General features: G+C 32.3%; 1 protein-coding gene across 1 annotated transcript in view; it reads right to left on the reverse strand.

Moving 5' to 3' along the window:
• Window positions 1-20,902, reverse strand: part of LOC118197468 (nephrin-like) — a 584,671-nt gene that overhangs the window by 97,809 nt on the left and 465,960 nt on the right. The window contains exons 12-13 of the mRNA XM_085822985.1: window positions 16,357-16,415; window positions 768-1,011 (exon numbers count right to left, since the gene is read on the reverse strand). Of these exons, the coding sequence (XP_085679111.1) occupies window positions 768-1,011; window positions 16,357-16,415 (303 nt within the window). The remainder of the gene's footprint in view (window positions 1-767; window positions 1,012-16,356; window positions 16,416-20,902) is intronic.

Consider the following 20,902-nt stretch of genomic DNA (forward strand, 5'->3'; position numbering starts at 1 on the left):
CGTCCACATTTCGGCCTCAACTTGTAAACTGCGTTTGCTTTCTTTTATGCTTCCAACATAAGAATACGTCTAGTCTCTTCGTTCCTACTTCCGAGTGTGTTTGTTGGATGAACTCTAAAGTTTCCTGGCCACGTTTGGGTAACTTGACCCATAATTCATTTGAGAACCTTTGTCAGACTATTAATGGCATCCATGGTAACTCATACTGAAGTTCAAACTTAATAGCGTGCAAGTAAACGTCAAACAGCTCCTTGGAATTTGTTCACATTAACAAAGTTCAACATAGGCTATCTTCTAGAACGATAACCAAAGAATAACTTCGAAAGAAATGGTGCAGTATTGCTAATCGTCCAAACTTCGGAAAAGCCCTTAAGTTCTGCTTTCGTTTGTTTAGGTTTTACAAACAATTTTCATTCCGAAAGTATTCAAAATATATTAGAATTTAAGAGGACAATTCGAGTCTCAAAATCTAGCATTTAGAAGTCGGAATTGTCAAACTTTGTGCTAGATTCTTGCGACCTTACATCGCCTACTTTTGCTATTTATTTGATACTGCATGCAGACTGATGCTGATTGCATGTAGCGTAGCAAGTTAACTAATTAACATTTAATTATTTCTCATTTAAAGGCTGGATTTAATTTAGAATTAAGTTTACCAGATTACCAAATTTAGTTTAGAATTTCTACGTCCTGTGTAATTATATATATATAATTAAATAGTTATGCATATCTTTACTCATCAATCACATTAAATGAGAAATACTTACACAAAACTCTGAGGACAAAGATCTCATGGACAGTTCTCCTTAATAGATGATTGGTTGCTTGACAAGTGTAGGAACTCATATCATCAGAAGATGTTACATTAAAACGGACGCGGTTACGTGTGGATTTTCCACCATAGGTAGAATCCACAACTCCTTCATGGTGACCGGAAATAGACTCGCCATCTTTCCACCACAAAATGGTAGCTTCTGGGTTACTGCTGGCAGTATCACAAGTTAAGGTAACCTGCATGCACAATAAAAGCATTCAGCTACAAACCAGTATTTTATTAGAAAATATGTATATAAATGAATTTAATCTTTGTGAAACAAAAATTAATACGATAAATATCGCTAAAAAGCATATCAGCAAAGTCTTAAATAGTAGTGATTTCAGTTCTAAGTGTCTCGAATTGCCTGAATGAACAATAATTTCCGGAATGACTCTAATTTGACACTTTTTTCCTGAATCATTTCAATTTTAAGCGAAGATTTACATTTAAGAAATGCAAGAGTTATATAAAATGATTCCGAAATAGAAAAATTTATGTTGATTTCTTATCTAGCAGTCCTTGGAGTATAATCTAAGCAAGAACATGTTTTAGAGGGAAACTTGATAATTTTCAGACGGCAGTACTTCAGGAACTTCGGGTAGGTAAGATCTGATTTAATTTTTAGCGTTATGTTTAGGGTCTAGTAAATTACCTTTTGAAGTTATCTTGTTGCCAAGTAACGCATCCTCAGAAAAGTTTCATTTTATCGTTTTATATTGAGTATAAATTTAATTTGAGAATACTGGAGAAACTGGAATAAAGCATTTGTTTCTGTTTCCAATGTATTTCTTCACGTTGAACAGTAATTTAAAAACCTAGTGTAGCTGACTTGAATGCCGATTGCAGTTTAGTTAATACCAGGGCAAGAAATCCGTCGAACATAGACCGACATTTTTAAAAATTAATTTTATTTATTAAATATACGAATATGATTCTGTCTCTTTTTTGTCGGGATGTATATTATTTTGTATGTTTTAAACAGAATTTAAAACAATAAATTTCGATGAGCTGCATAGAAGGTTTTCGGGTATTAGGTATGGTTTCGGTGTATTAGGTATGGACGTATGGACGCCCAAACGTATGGAATGCACATATTTCAATTCGTAGATATGAACACTTTGCTTTGCGGAAGTCTAAAAAATTAATACGAACAGACAGATTAATGACTTTACAGTTGGAGGATTTAACACTTTGCTTTCCTGTAGTCTAAAATTTAACACAAACACACAAATGAATATTACCAGCGGAGCTTATCAGAAAGCAATTCAAAGATCAGAATGCAAATTCGTACTGAAGCATAAAAATACAGAATTTCTGTAAGGTTACTAAAATGAAATCAGCCAACTGAAAGTATTACTTCTTTGATTCAGATATCAAAATGCCAGTTCACAAAGAAACGGTATAAAAGTGCTAAACAGTTATTAATTTTAATATTAGGTGTTACTATCATCTATTAACAGCTCTTTAAATGACTTCTAATAAATGAAGCATTTCTAAGTCTCAAATTGGTTGCTGGTGGGTCGCTTGCGATCTTCGGAGCGATTTTACACGATCTGCAAATGCGTTTCAATTATAGATTTGTGGCATATAGGTGCCTATAGTTTTAGAGACATAGAGATATGGACTGAGCTTATGTGCGCGACGGCTATTGAAGGAAATAGAAATGGAAAGAATAGATTGACGTTTTGACACTTTATGCGTATATGCCAGCCCACGTGATTGTGGGCCATTTAAATGTTTCAATAAAGAGTTCCGAAGAACGAATAAACTTGAATAACTGAAGTTCTTAAAGTTAAATTGCGGTTACGGAAAACACAGCTAGAATTTAATAAATTTCTTACATTTCCTACTAATTACATTCCTACACTCCTAAATGTATTATTCTATTATCACTTATCTATTATCAGTTAAACCTATTATTTCAAACAAAAAAATCTCGAAAGTAAAGTGCCCAGGTAAGAAATTTTATATGAAAAAAAAGCGTTTTATTAGATCGCTTGCTTTCTTGTTGTTGAAAAAGTGTTATGTTGTTTGCATGTATATGCGAGCATGCTTTTCGTAGCTGAAAATTAATAAGAAAAGAACTGATCAATGAGTATCTAAGATCCATGACGAAGATAGTTTCTAGTCATTTTTATACAAGGCTAAAAAGTATCATAAGGGAAACATCATCGAGGGGCATTTTGTAGCAGAAAGTAAAGTTTTTAATTATTTATTTATACACAAACATGGTATTTTTCGTCTATTATTGAAGAAAAATGTATCAAATAAAAGACAGAAATTAGGCTATCATTACTTAATCTCACGTTTTATCTGAAAATTTGAAACATTTTCATAGTTTACTAATTTCCAATTTAAGGTAAAAGAATTTAGTGATTAGTTCAGTATATTGCAGTTATTTGAAATAAATATCAATCTGAAAATTTAATATTTAGTTAGGAATAAGTTTGAATTATAAAGAGTAACCAACATAAATGTCTTCGAGGACTAGCCTTTAGAATTTCGATAGAAAATAAAAATAAATTAAAATTTGTTGCTTTCTTATAATTACTTTTTATGTAAGTTCTGATAAATGTTTAGTAAGTGAAGCTAAAACTTTAATAGCCTTTTTTTTTCTCTTTAAAAATATTTTTATTTTGTTAAAAAGGGATTATGGCTCGTCAGCTGTTTTCATTTAGGGCACTCGGAAAGCGTGCAATTTGAATTTGAGACCATTGACTTAAAGAACATGTGTAGCGGATCTGTAACTCTCATACTTTTCTCTGTGATTTCAGATCAGTTCTGTTCCTAGTATAAGCACTACTTATTAGTAAGGTTATACTTTTTTCTAAAACTAGCAGAAATTTTAGATTAGATTTGTTTGTAAATACCTGCCATTGTAAGAAACATTATATCCGTAATTCATTAAATTCCTAAAACATATCCATTTGAGTTTTATATTTTGATCCAGAAGATAACATGCATTCTCGATGGGATTAATACCCGAGGATTTAGATTGTCAGGTCACGTTTCTGAAACTTCTAACATACTGGTGATATAAGTACGCAGTGGATTTGGATTTAAACTCTTTAAAGCCTAAAACGATTATTAAAATAAACTGGATCGATAGTTTTATAAGAATTCAGCACATATTTTACTAAGGGAAACAAACTCTTTGTAGGATTTCTCTGCATGTATGTTAATTCATCTTTTTTTTTTTTTTTTTTAAACCAATACTTGTTTGCTTGATTTACAACCCTTAAAACACAGTACGGAAATATAACTATTGATTTTTCATAAAAGTTGTTTAGAACATTTTTGATACAAACTATAAGAAAGAAATATTAGTGTTTTTGTAGACCACTGGTTGACGTTTTGTGCCGTGCGATATTGGAGTATAAGTAAAATTTGAATTTATCAGACCCAATCACAGTCTTCCATAATCCATTCTTCGCAAGTTTCTGCCGACGCTAAGCAGACATATTTCGGAAGCATATTAACACTGGTTTCCCTTACGTACTTCTTCTTCAAATATACAGTTAATGACATTTCCTAAGCAATAATAAACGAGTAACTGAACTATGAGTCTTTTATTAATATACTGGAAGAATTATCATCTTGTTTGACAGCTCTAATGGTGAAAGCAAGAAATTCAACAACTTGTTTGAGAAATCAAAAAATTGTCAAAGTAGTTTATAGTAAACAATTTGCCTCTTCCTTTGCAGTCACGTATGACTTAATATATATCTACTATACATATTTTCCTTGTGCCTTTGCTAAAATGCACACTGATCATTTCTTTGGTTCTGTGTCCTTTTGACCAGTCGAAAGATGTGATACCCTTTTACCAGTCAGTTATATTCGGGTTTTCTCTTAATAATGTTTTTTCTTTCTAGCGTTTTAACTTCATATGTTACTAAAGAGAGAAAGAAAAAATGTTTTACTATTGTACAAAGCAGAGGTATTTAAATCAAATTGTAATTACAATCTCAGCTACGTAATATGAAATATGTACATGCAATTCGATATACATATTTTGAGCTTGGAAATACCTGTCGCTCGTAATACCGAAGGCTACGGCGCAGCGCTAAGTAGACAGAATTAAAGGTATTACATATTTTACATGCAAGCTCTGGTAAAATTATGAAGCCCTATCGCCGATTAATATGTAGCATAATTTTATTACGATACTTTAATATTAATTCTGATTTTAGATAATACTGCTTTGTATGGTTTTTGGTAGACTTGCATTTAGTATGGTTTTGGTTTAGACTTGCATTTAGGTAGCATTTATTAATTAAATTTGTCTAATTAGTTATTTTAGTCTCTTCTTTCATAAACTTCCATCAAATTATGCACTAATTAACAAAAACTCTCATGACAGGATAAAGCCGGTCGTGCCGTTCACGGGGTTTTAATTTGTACCAACTTTTGGTAAAGAATCAGAGGACCCGTATACTTACTCAAATGAAAGCACAAGTGAATATTTATGTTCAGAAATTATAAATCTGTCACAGACTTTTATTTACAGTAACTTGATTTTGAAGACGAAATTTTCTAAAACATTTCCGCTTCAGTTAATTACCTCCCGAAATCTCAAAGAGTACTTGAAATCATAGCCCAAAAAATGCTGAAGTTCGTTCAAGTACTTCAGACCGCCTTGAAAAGCACTTGGACGACATAAAATTTAAAAAACAAGCTGAGTGCTAAATCATCTCTTTTTTTCATTTTGCTTTGCCTCAGAGAGTGGAAATGTAGAAAATTCTGTAATTACCATGAGAACTTTCTATTTTAAAGAGTAATTTTGTTTTACAAAGTTAATGAAATTGGTATTGTAAGCCAACCTTCAATACTATAACATTAGGCTAAATCAAACTCAGAACTGGTTTTGATGTTAAAATAAAGATTATGTAAAAATTTCAGAATTAATGTTGACGTAGGTATCACTTTATTGGAAAAAAAATGAAGAATAATGATCAGAAAATATTATTTTGTGAATTCAACAAAAATATTGCTCTTTTCAAAATATTTTTCGAAAATAATACATTTCCATCTTTAAAATAAATTATTATTTGTATTACCAACTGACGCTGAAGAGAGATCTTCATCAGACCTTGAATTATCTTGAATAATTGAGAATATTTTTCTGAGTGTTCTTAAATACTGTAATTCATCATAACCTTAACTCAGCCACGGAAAACTTCGTCACTACTGTCTGTCTGTATCATACTTAGATAACAGTTCCAAACAAAAAATCAAACTTGAAATTTTATTTTAAAACAATTGTAACCTCTAAATGCGCGGCATTGGAGTAAGTGGTTCAGTTGTCATATGTTTGACCTCAACATAATTTAGCGAATCTATAATTTCTAATAAAAAAAGTTGGGAATGTATATAGTCGTAAACCAAAGGAAAGCTGAGAATTTATACCCTTTTTACAACTTGCCGAATGTTTACAAAACTCAAAATTACAAGTACTTAACCGACACTCCTGAAAGGTAAATCAAAACAAACTCAAAACATTCCACAAAATGAACCTGAATAAATCTTTGTTTCCAAAATATTTCCCACCAAACTTTCGCTCCCAAAACAGCGTTTTCCAACTAAATATACTATTTACAATCCGAAATGTCACACGATGAAGAATAAAAAATGTTAAAGTAATATTTACTGCAATACTGCATAACTAATATGAGATGTTAGGACGAAACTATTAAAATTATTACAGGTCTTTTCGACTTGCAAATACACCCCCTTCCCCCCAAAAAAACATTATTTTGCGGGCCCTCCATGACTGGCAATAATTGTTGCGATGCGGCTTAGCACTGAAAGAAAGAGGCTTCAGATGTATACTTGGGGTATGTCAGTCCATGCTTTTTTCACACATTGCCGAAGTACATCCGGTGCATCCCACGGTGGTATGTGTCGGGACTCTCGTTTGTCAGTAATCGATCAGACGCGTTCGTTATGCAACTTATCGAGAGAACTGGTAGGCTAAGGTAAGAATAAAAACTGGTGGGCAATGAAGAAAAGGTTAAAATAACACGCCGAATAAAGATTTCTGGAGAATGTGAATAATTGGTGTGCATTTTCGTACCATTCGTCAGAAAAATGTAATATATCCGACTGAAAACCTCTTTTTGCGCAACTACAAAGAAAGCATTATATTCTAAACCGTCATATATAAAACTGAATTAAACTTACACCATAATTTCGAAAACAGAATTCAAAAAGAGTTTTTTAAAAAGAATTTGCAGAAAGTTTTGGTCTTTATCATTTGATACACAAATAACCGATGCGATGCGAATAAAAGAGAAGATAGCAGTCAATTTTATACTATTATCAAAGAAGCTGCATATAAAAGACATTTCTTCCTTATAGCGGCAAGGAAATACGCCAGACGCATTTAAGTACACATTTAAGTACATTTATAGAAAAAAAGAAGAAAGCAATCTGAATAAAGCTATTCTATCATACAGCAATGAATTTCCATTTAAAAAACTTACTTTAATAATCATGGAGTCAAGCTGACATTGAGTAAAAAGAGATATTCTGCAGTTTGGTTTAGCTAAACAACACATTTCGAAAGATGTTTCTTTTAGTACAACGAAGCATTTGATCGAGGAGATTAGAATTTTTTAAGAACTGCTATGGAACATCGACGATTTGAATTCTCTCATATATTGTTTAAAATAATGCAGATCATTTTAAAATAAGAGAAGATACTCCATGATGATGGATCAAATTTACTATAATACTATCTTTAGATATACAAATATTTCCACAATAAATACTATTTAAATTATTCGCAAGTATTAAGCTTATTAACTTAGACAATACGCCTAATATATATAATTTACTACAACAGCATTTTCAGCAATGGTACGGTTACATTTCATCTTCCTGTTCATTATCACTTCTCCTTAGTCTCAGAAATTCTACGATTCGACTAGAACAAATTTGTGTGGTAGAGATTAGATTTCTCAGATTTAGCTCATTGAAAGCCATAATGTGATAGTCCGTCAATTTCGGCAGATGTATGTTCTCCCGTTCTAGGCAGATGCATATGTAATTTATATTCGTTTATGTCAAATATTTTGATATAATGCAGTTAATGAAACTAGTTACTTGGGATATGTAGAGTCGACACTTATGAGACAACATTATATAACATTCCTGATGTCCTTCATATTTTTTCTATAAGGGTCGTACATAGAGATTGGGGGGAGGAATTAGAGATTCAATTTTCGGTCCCGTAATTCTTTACCAATTGAGAGAAATGTATGGACTCAAGGACATTTTCCCCATGAGTTTTTGTGGGGTGATGGTCTGTTGTGGATCCATTGCTTTTCGTAGATCCATGTTTCGATTTCTAGCAAGGTGCATAATTGCAATTTCAAAATTTCCTTCCTTAAAAAAATCATTCTACTTTGGAAGCTGAAAAGGAAAGGGTAGCGGCCGATAAATCTTTACTACAAGATATTGCCTCCTTTCAGTTGGCCTATAGGTAACCCAAATGTGGGGAATCAAAGACTTTCTTCCCAAGTGTTCTTGTGGTTTAATGGTCAGCACAACTGTACAGTTCCATTCTAGTTTAACTCTCAAATTTTAGAACCATTAAGTCAGACGATTTATCATCCCATCGTAATTTCTAAACAAAATAAACTCAAGGTTTAAAATAAAATTTCCAATAAACACGTACCCTGGTGGTTATATAAAACTGATAACAATAACAAAAAGATCACATTTTCGGTGAGTGGGTGAAATTCAGAAAAACTTTCAGTAAAAGTTAAATATTAAATATAAAGTTAGCGCATCTTAGTAAGCTTCGGCTCCGACCTCAATAAATTCACTAACAATCACAGTTAGCGATGTTAAAGCCTATTATCTAATTCATATCAGTAGCAGAACTTGTAGCAAACTAACTGATATAATGATAGCCTGTCAAAGACTCTCTTCCAGAAACTATACGCTTAAATATATTATCTAAATTTTCACCCTGGTGGCAGTTGAAGAAAGCAGAAGTGAAAGCAAATGCAAACTAATAATGGATTTGGATAATTAGTATAAACCCTTATAAATCTAGCTGCAAGTTTGTACATATCATAGCCCCAGAATCTATTCCTGGGCCTTAATGGCTCTAAAACTCTCGTGATTTGATTCGCGTAATTGGACTTACAGTGGCAATCACCTACTGCAACATATTGGGTCTATTCGTACTCCGTATTCAGTGAGAGTATCTTGTGTATTCATTAACCTTTCGATTGGCTGCGAAATCAAGAAATTCTTTCTTTCCAAATATATGCGATATCTATCAGACGTTAATTTGTAATGAGAGCTGTGTTCTTTCGCGCCTACTGCGGTGAGTAACTGGAATGCGAGCTGAGTTCGTTGATCATCAAAAGGTTATAGTGAAAGGCTGCAAGAATCTCTTTTGGTTGAAGCCGAGTTAATTAGGAACTATAAGTTACCTTGTAGACTGTACATATTTAAAGATTTGAATTACTGCAATCCTGCAAGTAATGATGACTAGAACTTGTTAAATATGCATTAGTAGACGTAGTTTTTTTTAAAAATTATTTAAATTTTACCTTTCAGCTGTATTTTGCAGATTAGCTAGACTTTTATTTAGAATGCCAAGACCAAAATTTTTATAAAGTTAATCAGACGTAAATTAGAGAGCTAACCTTTACAAAATATTCTATATTGAGCTGTCTATTTCTTTTAAATTGCGTGGAAAAAATAAGTAAAATAATAACACTAATAGTTAAAAAATAATCATCCCATTTCTCATTTTTACTTTAATTTTCCCTTTCAAATTAATGAAATGATGGTCAGTAAGTTATGTAAAAAAACATAATAAAATGTGATAATAACTTAGTTTAAATGTGCAATTATTTTAATAACAAATATGCTTGTATTTAAAAAAATTGCAAGACAGTAGCTTGACAAAGAATAAATTAAGAAGAAGCCAAAATATAGCGTGACAGTATAAGCTTCAGCCAATCCTTCCTCGGCTTATAGTGAACGTGAGTTTTAGGATTTTAGAGTTTTGACAAATGCATCTATAGCACAGTAAAAATTCATTTGATTTGCAACATATATTATTAAATATTTTCTGGAATCATTCATGATTTGTTTAAAGTATCAGAATACATCGCTTTACATCTTTATTCTATATATAAGAGTAAACTTTAAGAGTTGTATATATTGTGGATCCAAGAGATGACACATCTTTTATTATTTACATATTGAATCGTCATAAATCAAACACAATTAATATGTAACGTTTTATATCTGCTGTTAAATTAAAAGAGACTATTATTCAACATTTTGCAATGATGAATTAAGTAACGTATACCATATACCACAGTTAGAAAACATGAAAATTCTAAGCAAAACGTTTCATATAAAAATGATGATTTTTACTCGAAAATGAAAGCAATTAGTCTGTGTAAATATTTTATTTATTTGATGTTCATGTGAACTTGATTACTATACATGCATAATGTGTGTAATATTATAGAGTAAGTTATTATTTTCCTTTTCTATTTCTTGAATTTCACAGAGTACATAGTTTTGACTTTTAGTTTGTATTTCAGGTTACCTTTGCACAGAATAATTTTTTAGAGAAAGCTAACAGCATCTTTCGTCTCTTGAATTAACACGATCAGATTTTATCACTACAAAATTAGGGTGTATTTTATGTATTTTACGTAAACGCATCGCGTGTAGGCATTAAAAGTAGTCTGTAAATGTCTTTCCTGTAAATTTGTTTATACATTGTGTCTATAAAAGTCCTCATACGACACTTACGTTTGCTGCAACTTTTTATAATAGTTAAGGTCTAGAGTAGGAAATCTTCTACCCTTTGGACATTTTCAACCTTTCACAGTTATTAATTTTCTAATATATTTTAATAAAAGAGGGGCAAAACTAAACTTCTTGGCGCTATTTGAATATTAAAAATTTATTCACAATCTATGGATAACATTTAAACCATGAGATTATGTTTGCCTTAAAGCGCTTAATTAATGAACATCATACCTAAGTTAAAAAAAGTTAGTCTTCAAGGAAAATAATTTTTACCAAGTGGTTCAGCTTAATTAGATAACCATAAAAATTTTCCTTTATTTTCTCATGACGTTATAGTGATTAAACGTACTCTAAAGCTAAGTCATCCTTTTTTATCCTATCCTAAAAATTAGGAAACACGAGCGAGGTCGGAGTTGATCTGATGAGGTCTATGATGTACATATATTACGGTGAAATGAATGTTTGTGTTGCATTAATTTATTGGAAAGTAAATGTTTGAACTTCGCTCTTAAGTGCTAAAATTTTCAGACTTTCGATTACACATTTTAAAAATAAGGCAATCAATTTTTCTTACCTAAATATTATTGAAGAAAGAAATCTGATCATTGGGGTAATTGATTATATCATTGCTCTAAGTTATCTCATTGTTTGGATTATCTCTCTGATCAATAATCGAGGAATGGAAATAAAAATTAGTATTTAAAAATATTCAAATACGTATTTAGCCAAATGCTGTAAACATCGATTTAAGATTAAAGGGCAATATTGTTTCAAGTATAATTAATGAATCATTTATTTTTTTGAACTAATATCTGTAAACACTGCATTTTTTGTTGTTTAAAATATTATAGAAGATCGAAAAGCTTAAACTGTTGTCCTAAATTAATCTTTCTCATATCATATGTTTTTTTAAATTTAAATATTTTTGTAAATTTTTTAGTTTAGGGATAGAAAAGTATTACTATTTGTTAGTCAGTTTATTTTTCTTGTCCAAACAACAATTTTATCCAGTAATCTGTGATAATACAATCTAGTTGCTATGTATATAAAATTTAACTTTAATTATTCACGGCACTTAATCAGAGGAAGGGAAAGTTGAATGAGAAAATATAATAAAAATATAAAGGCCAGTTTCAGATTTGTTAGATTATGGCAAGATATATATACTAGGGCGAGGCCCGGTGGCGCAGTGGTTAGCGTATCGGGCAGCAGCACCACAGGTCCGGGGTTCGATTCCTAGGCGGGACAAGGTCGACTCAGCCTTTCATCCCTTGATTTTCCATTTCCGATCGATAAATACCAAGTTCGCTTGGGAACTAAACTCTGGGAGTCCTGCGACAAGCTGATCACTTGTTAACGCCATATGCTTACGCAGCCCGGGCCCACGGTCAAGAAAGCAGATTTCTGGGCACTGCAGGCATTGGCCCAGTAGGGCTGTTACGCCGCTGAGATTTAGTTCTTATATATACTAGGGCTATTTGCTTATTAGGCACACAATCCTAATGTGCATCACAAATAAACAAATAATGGTTACCGTAATTGATAAATTGTTATAAACACGTATTTATTTTGATGTCTATCAATTTCAGGTAGGCTATTAATAAAATATTTGTCATTTGGAAGTTCTTTTTATTATTATCTATAAATAAGCGGATTATATCCTAATGACTATTTCTCTGAGAAAAGTGCTTCCGAGGGTGATCAGTATAGCTGAGAACGTAAATGAATATTAGTAACAACAGTTATAATTTCTCTAAGATTACCACTCCATTATGCAGCTAAGATCATCAAATACATATTCAGGCTGCTATTAAAATGTTAAATATTGCTTTAAAAATCAAGTTAAAGATTTACATTTTCAATTTTTATAAGAGCAGAACTATCGTTATGATAAACAAGTTAGCTATTATTTCTAAATCATTAATGTTTTTTTTTTCCTTAGCGTGATGTAGGTTTTATTCGGCAGCTATACACTACAATCTTTAAATGTTCAAACTATTTATTCTATGTCTTTATTTCCACGTTTGCGCATGTGGTAATCTTTAAGAAGTTTCAAACAATGCAAAGACAATTAATTTCTGTTTCTTACATTCTTTCAAATAATCTTATCTAATTCGAAGCTGATTATTCAATGAATATATGACTGTGATATTTTTCTACCTTTCATAAATATTAAATGATTTATTGTAGATTAAGATGTAGATAAAAAAGAGTAAAAACATGTTATTCAGAAAATATGATTCAAACGATTCTGTGATACTGTCGGTACTCTCTTTCAAAAGCAAATACACACAAAAGCGTAAATTTGATAATGTGTCTTTATTAAATTGCTAAATGAAATTGATAAAGTTAGATTTTTGTTATGCTCCTTTGCTAGGATATTAGAAACAATATATTCGGTAAGCTAACATAAAGGATTTAGTCTAATTTAGTAAATAATGAAAAGCTTGTTTTACTTTATAAAGTTCAGACTTTTACAGAATGAGAAATGATAATTCAGTGAAGAGTGTAAATTAGGTATTTAAGTTAATGAATATTTTAATAAGTATTTATATTTTAATAAGTAATAATTTTAATAAGTATTTTTTATGAATTATTAAACAAAATGTTTAATGCGATATTTTTTGCCCTAACATATGACTGTTTAACATATTATTGCCTTTCATAAGTTAACATATTTCTTAATTTAATAACAATAATTGTTACAATATATAAATTAATAATTAAAATATTGTTATAGCATTTCAGTATTTCTTAAGTTTTATCGTTTGTTTCGTTATTTTATACTTATTTTTGTAATTAATTTTATAAACACAGAATTATTAGTAAATCAGTAAAACGCATAAGCTAAATCCATTTTGATAACAGAAAATTCCACTCACCCAATGTTCAACTACTCTAACAATTTCCACAGAAGACCAGAATAGTTTAGAACCGTTGGTCTCATCTTGAGGGAGCTCACTAAATTATTTTTACTGTTGCTACTATCCACAAATATTTTAGATAAAAAATAAATCATATTTAGTCTGATTAAAAAGCTACCGGGAAAGAAAGTAGGTTTTGTACAAAATAATATTTGGCAACAAAAATAATAAAAAAAAAGTGATATATTTCATTAAAAGATACTTATTCCGCGTTCAATATCGGCAATAAAATTAAAAGTTGTCATTAGAGCGTTACATGAGATGATAGAAAACAGAATAGTTTAGTAAGTTATGCAGAAAAAATTGAAAAAAATTGAAAAACATAACATCTTAAATGTTACAAACATAACATGTTACAACTTTTAAAGCCTGAAAAACGCATGTCTGCGATGTTATCGTCATGCGATGATTTGTAGGTACTTGTTTTTTACCATGATATTTTTGACGACAATGTTTTTAAACTGCGAAGTTTTTAATTAGCTTTATTTTCGAAGCCGATGTTGTGTCCTCCAATGTTTTTTAGAACTGCGATGTTTTCTCCTACGATGTTTTGCAGTTTTCGCCTGATGTTGTTTTCTTCCCGACGTTTTCGTCTGCGCTATGTTTTTTTGCTGCGATGTTTTATCCTGTAACCCTTTAAAACCATTTATTTTCTTACTTTCTTCGGGTGAAAGTAGACTAAGTCATATAAATTTGCCAATTTTTAAAAGTTTTACGTATCATGAACCATTATTGTTTTTGAAAAAGATCTTTAGAAAGGTTAGGAACAATACTGCTTCTTGAAAATTTTCTTTGCGGAGATTGCCTTATACAAATTTCTGTTTCCAATATTTTTACAAAAATGTGTTAAAGGAAACTCATCATAGTTTGAAGGATGATCATAATGGATTCATTTCTTAAATCAGATCACTGGGTACATTCAGTCGTTCAAGAAGCATTTAATTGCATAATAATTTTGAAACTCTCTATATAAATGTAAAGCAAATGTAATAAAAATACGAGTAGATGGGGAAAATATATAACAATAAGGTGACTTACTGATTTGCAAGTACAGAGTAGTTAACAAACAGTTAGATTTTATTTACATGTAGGGTGAACGAATCAGTAGATTTAAAGTTTGTAAAGTAACTTTGTAAGGTAACAAATATCGAGAGTTGCAGGCTAAAAATCTGAAGAGAATTATTTAGTTTCATATATTTGGTTTCAGAAATACACTCTGTAACAAAAAGATCGACTCACCAAGAAGGAGTTGTCCGATGGAGACAAAAATTGGTGGATAGAAAGATTACCTACAGAATAGAAACTGCTTAACACTTCAGAACAATCGAATGATTTATTTCAGAATTACACAGTTATAAAGAATGAGCTCAATAAGGTGTTGACCCACTTCTAGCCTGGATTGAAGCTGCCACACGGTGTGGCATAGAATAATAAAACTAACGGATGGTCTCCTGCGGTATTTTTTGCCAAATTTGCTCCAGTTGTTGGGCTAGGTCATCAAAATTCTCAGGTAGATGCAGTTGCCTTTCTATCATATCCCAGACATGCTCGATGGGAGGGAGATCTGGCTGGGAAAGGTAGTGTTTGTTAAAACAGTTCATAGCAATACATACCGTACGTTGTATGGCATTATCTTGCTGAAAAATAAGACCAGGGTACTGCAAAAGGAACGGTTGCAAAACAGGTCTCAGAATGTCGTCAACGTATAGCTGTGCTTTAAGTGTGCCTCTAATGACGACCAAAGGAGTCTGGCTATCAAAGGAAATGGCACCATAACTCCTAGTTGAGAGCCTGTATGGCGTGCAGTATTGAAAGCAAAAGCAGGAACAGCACGTTGCTCTGGGCCTCTCCAGACACGTCTTCAATAATCGTCGCGACACTGTTGGAAACAGGATTCGTCGCTAAAGACTATACGTACCCAGTCAGCATCATTCCAACCTGATCCAAGCACCACTGTAATCTGGCTCGACAGTGTGTAGGCGCGAGTGGCAGGTGGCGTAACGGTCGGTACGAGCGTAGATTTCTCTCTATCAGCCATCTGTGAATGGTCATAGTGGGCACTAGTGTGCGGGTCGGCACGTCTGATGGTTGATAGCGATGAATCGGGCGCTGCGACAGCTGATCTGACAATCACTCTGTCCTCCCGATCTGTTGTGGACCTAGATAGACCGCTACCATCATGGCTCTGAAATCTGCCGTTGTCCACCCATTCTAGCCAGCATCTTCTAATCGCGGCATAGTTTCAACTCATACGACGAGCGATTCTCCGATTTACCCAACCTGCCTCTTTCAATCCAATGATACGACATTATTCAAACTCTACAGACAGTTGCTCGTGATGAGCTCAAAGCATTTTTTCAGTCGTTGAAAGTTATGCTAAATCGCAATGCAATAAAAGTTTTAACAACAGTTCAAGAACAACTCCTTATATACATATGTTGGATGCGTAGTTCCATTGCACTGGAGCTCGCACTATTTATTCATTGAACATCAAATTTTAATCATTTGCATATTTGGTAAAAACATTTACGCATACGCAATTTCAAAGCAATCGTATAATTTCTTCTTAGTGCGTTGAGTTTTTTGTTATAGGGTTTATTTGGAAAAATGGTGACATCTATTAGTCAAAAGAGAATAACATTTCTTTACATTTTAGAGCAAGAACATGATTCCAGGATTCGTTATGTATATAAATACAAGCAGTTTTTAATGTAAAATATAAAATGACTCGTATGTATAAGAACGCAAATGGTAATATACGTATGTACGATCTATGAAAAAAATGATGGTTGTGAAAATTGAGAAGCTATATTTACTTACAACATCTCCAGCCTTTGGTTTTCTTGGTTTCATCTTTATTGTTACTGAAGCTGGAGTAACTGAAAATATAAAAAGAGATTAATGCAGAAGAACAGTTTTGTTTGAATTAAGTTAACTTAAGTGACTTTTATGTAAAGCAAATAATACTTAAATCTCAATATTAATATTCATATGCTTGCGCGACGATTCTAAAAATATAACGAAAAATTAGAACTTTAAGAAGTGTTCTTTGAAAGTCCAATTCAATTTAAAACAAATGTTTTTGATGAAAAGTAGGGATGAATGTTACGTATAAAGAAATTTGACAAGCTAGAGGAATGAAGACATCGATTAAACAAAGGGTGCTTATGAGAAAAATCCTAATAATTAATCAATTCCTAATAATGCTAATAATTAACGAATCCTAATAATTAAAATTAAGTAAAATAAAAAAGAATGGCAAATAAATGTTAAAAGTGCAATAAAATACAAGAATTAAATTGAAGTAATTGACAAATAAATAAACAAGTAATAAAATTAAAGGAAAGTAGATGATAAATATGTACTTAAACAAATGAATGATTGAATAATAAAATACACATACAGTAATAAAATGAAGTGAAACAACGAGGAGGAAAAATAAAGAGAAAGCAACTTTATACCAACGATAAGAGACACATAAAATACTTTTGATATTGTTCTTCATGTTATTGAATATTAATTCGATAGCTGGTTAATTCATATTTACACTTGCAAGAATATTTATCCAATCGTCTTACATATATGCATCTTGAAATGCTTCTAAGTAATTAAGGTATCAGAAGAAGAATACAGGTACGCAGTTGTAAGGTTTTGAGTTTATAAATCCATTACCTTATTATCTTTACAAACACTTCTAATTTCACCAGCTTCCACCAGAATATGAATCAGTTAACCTACGTAAGAAACGTTTAAGGAGTTGGCAGCCCCCGTTGATTCTCCTTACTATTTATGTCCAGCTCTTAGATTACCTGGATTGGCGTTAGAAATTTACCAACAGTATTTTCTCGTGTGATTAGAGGGCCTAAGCCGATGCTTACGATCGGACTTTGGCTTGTGAGCTTTATAAATTAATTACTTAAGTTAACGTTTTATTTTAACTTGAATCCCATAAGCTGTAGTAATTTATTTTGTATCCAATGAGCTGTGTAACTGTTTAAATTATATTAAAAGGGGCTGTATGTTAATTCTTCTTCTTTCTTGTTTATTTTAAATCTTTTTCCGACTTTGTAGCTGTTCTTTTGGTAATCTAAGGCAAAGCGATAAGTCGCCTAACTGTTTACATGGAGCTGAGGTAAACACAGGTTCCATATAAAATGATAGATGGATTTAGGAACTAAATTACGAGAGCACCTTTTGACAATGTTTGGAATTTTGAAGCTTTGTATCCAAATCTTTTACTCGTTGGAAAGAAGAAAAAAAATTATTCGTAGTAACGTTGACCAGATATAAGATGTTACTAATCCTTCTAAATTGTAGCCGTTAAAACTACAATTCCACTTGAAATGAAGCAAGATTTTTTTAAGTGCGCGTAACCAGAAGCCTGGTCAATGACACTTTTAACCACAGGCAATAAAAAGTTAAGCCATGCCAATCGGTTACTCCAGAAAACGGCAGCTGAAATTTTAATAAACACATCAGAAGACAAGGGTTTGGAAGATAACTGAAAATTAAGAAAAACGAATCCTTGACATTTCTATGCTAGCACTCTGAAATATCTTAAATTATATACTAAAGGAAATATATGATGAATTATAGCCCTCCCTTGTGCGTGCTGTCGTGGTGTAAACGATAGCATGGACGTTATTGGAAAATCCGTAATCTAAATTCAGGCAAAGCAGCTTAGAGTTTTCATGTTTTAAGCTAACAAATTCTGCATATTCTACAAGAAGCTAACAAGTTCTACAGATATTTAGAAACATACTGTATTGATTAAGCGAAATAGTTACAATGCTATAGTTAACTGATTACAGAGCCTACTCAGATTGTATGAGATTTTTATGGTTTTATTCAATACATGACATGAATATGAGTCACTGTCCCTTTCACAATTCTCAATGATTTCTGAAAGTCATTATAAAATATTTTCATTGTGCCTACAGCTTTTTTCATGGATAAGGCAAGAGGGTTTCAACAGGGACTAAGTTAAGTTAATTAATAAGTGGAACTCTACACAGCGGTCCAGAGTATCAGACATAATTATGCTAAAAAGTGTACCAGAATTATTAGATATTTATGTCTTACTATAAATAAATGGGAATTTTCTCCCTTAACAACTCTCCACACAATTTTTCAAAATTTACTCTTTGATGTCTCATAAAACAAACAGTAGCATACTACAATATTTAACAAAGAACTTTTGCAATCAAAATCTACTAATATGATTATGATATTTTATTGCAATCAAACTGTACTAAATATTATGATATTTTATTGCAATCAAACTGTACTAAATATTATGATATTTTAATTTCTGTAAATACTTTGAATATATAAGTTACATGTGTATGCAAAATTACACGCAGCAGAATTTCTTAGTAAAACTTATTGGTATTTTGACTCCTTAATGGGAAGGCCAGTGATAATAACTTGGCTGCCGCTTGCCGATTGAAGAGAACACTCGAAATGCCACAAGATTTCCATGCCGAATTCCGCCTTATGGAAACAGAATTCGCAAGGGTTCATGGGATACAAATATCGCACCAGGACGATACCACTTGACGCATGGCAAAACCCGTCGTCTCATGAACTATCCTGTATGTTCAGATGTCTTAAATTGCGTGTTTCTGAAAAAATCTGCAGATATGCTAGGAAATTCTGAATGTCTGCATGAGAATATAGCCTGCAAGCTTTCCTTCCAAAAATAAGCCTCATGTTGGATGGAATGCGACAGTACCGATGCAGATATAGAATAAATAGGCCGGGATGATATACATCAGCCCCAATAACACCAGTGAACGAGAGGACAAACATCTCGCACACATAGCTATCGCAAGTTAAATAGTCACATCACAAACCTTAGCCTAAGAATTCAAGAACTAATAACTCTAGGATATGGCTTTACAGCAATCATTATTCTCACATATTATTCTGTGCTGTAATGAAGTAACAGCGAATTCTTACAAAGAGCCTAATGATCCGTTCCGTCAGGGATTTAAGACTGCAGTAACTCCGTCGCAGCAGCTGAAGTAAAGAAAGGCATGCCATCGCATTAGATGAATTTCTGTTTCTTTCTGATGGACTTACATAGTAGCATCTGTGTCTGAGGATATCTTGGAGTAAACATTAGAAAGTTCTGAGCTGCACATTACTGTGGCGTTCTGATAAGGTATAGAATAATAGATAGAATAATAATAGTTCTGATAAGGTATAGAATAGGCGATAAAGGTATAGAATACCATTTTATTCCCGTTCTGTTCCGAAAAAGTGGATTCTGGGCACGTTGCAAAAACCATTTTTACATCTCTAAAGTGTTAGAGCGTTTTTATAGGGATTTATAAGTCAGTGTGAGGCCGCATGTGGCACTCGACGTTCACCAAATCAAGAATTGCTGTGTGATAACAGTGTTTCTTTCATTTCCTGATCTGCGAAATCCGAGGATGATTAGTCGTTTATTAAGCACATCCAGTACCCAAGGATGATATATTTAGTATATTTATGTTACTTACATTTATTCAATATGTCAAGTCATACAACGATAAGCAATCCACAGACTACATAGAATTGTAGCAAATAAACGTTGGCAATATGCAAAACCATGGTAGAGTTATATGCTCTAAACACAAATTCATTATGTTTATTTTGTTTCACATTGGTGTTATAAACTAAGAAAATTTTGACATTTGTTCTATCACCTTCAGATCTATTGGGCAGATTTTAATGCAATTTAGTAAAGACACACATTCATATAATAAAAAATCAGTAAAACTAGTATGGTATACACGCATGATCGGATGTATGACACATTGGCGAAAGAAGGCCTAAAACAGAGGTTGCAAAATCGAAAAAAAGAGGCTAGTAGGAGAAATGTTCCTCTTTAACAGTTAAAATATAAATTTCCTACTGCAAATGATGCTGAAATTTGGAAAACGTCATCCTGAAAATAAGTTCCTGAAGCAATCGTTTTTATTCCTGTGGCAACGCTATTTTCAGGTTCTTGGAAGAAACAAGCCAAATTACAGATGCCCTGCCAAAAACATTTCTGACTTGATCCATAAGGGTTAAGTGTTGTGTTCTAGCTGGTCAATCGATTTGGCTAATATCCTCACTTTTTACAAACTCATCCACCATATTAACCTCATATGGAAGAGGGTTGTTCATGGAATGTGAGTCTAATGAACCCATGAAAAGACGAACGTCGGGCTATAAGATCTCCTTTTTGTATCAAGCAACAGATCGCGTTCAAGGTTGCAGGAGCTTCACATTCGACAAAGTTCTTATTGTAGAATGGACTGAACATACCAATAATGTGTTGCGTTTTATGCCGACGACGCAAAACTAATTGTGCGTTGTACACACAAAGGCAAAG

Source organism: Stegodyphus dumicola, chromosome 8 (genome assembly GCF_044657685.1).
Source record: "Stegodyphus dumicola isolate Sdum_Otavi_A_Nest chromosome 8, ASM4465768v1".
In the NCBI taxonomy this organism is placed as follows: domain Eukaryota; kingdom Metazoa; phylum Arthropoda; class Arachnida; order Araneae; family Eresidae; genus Stegodyphus; species Stegodyphus dumicola.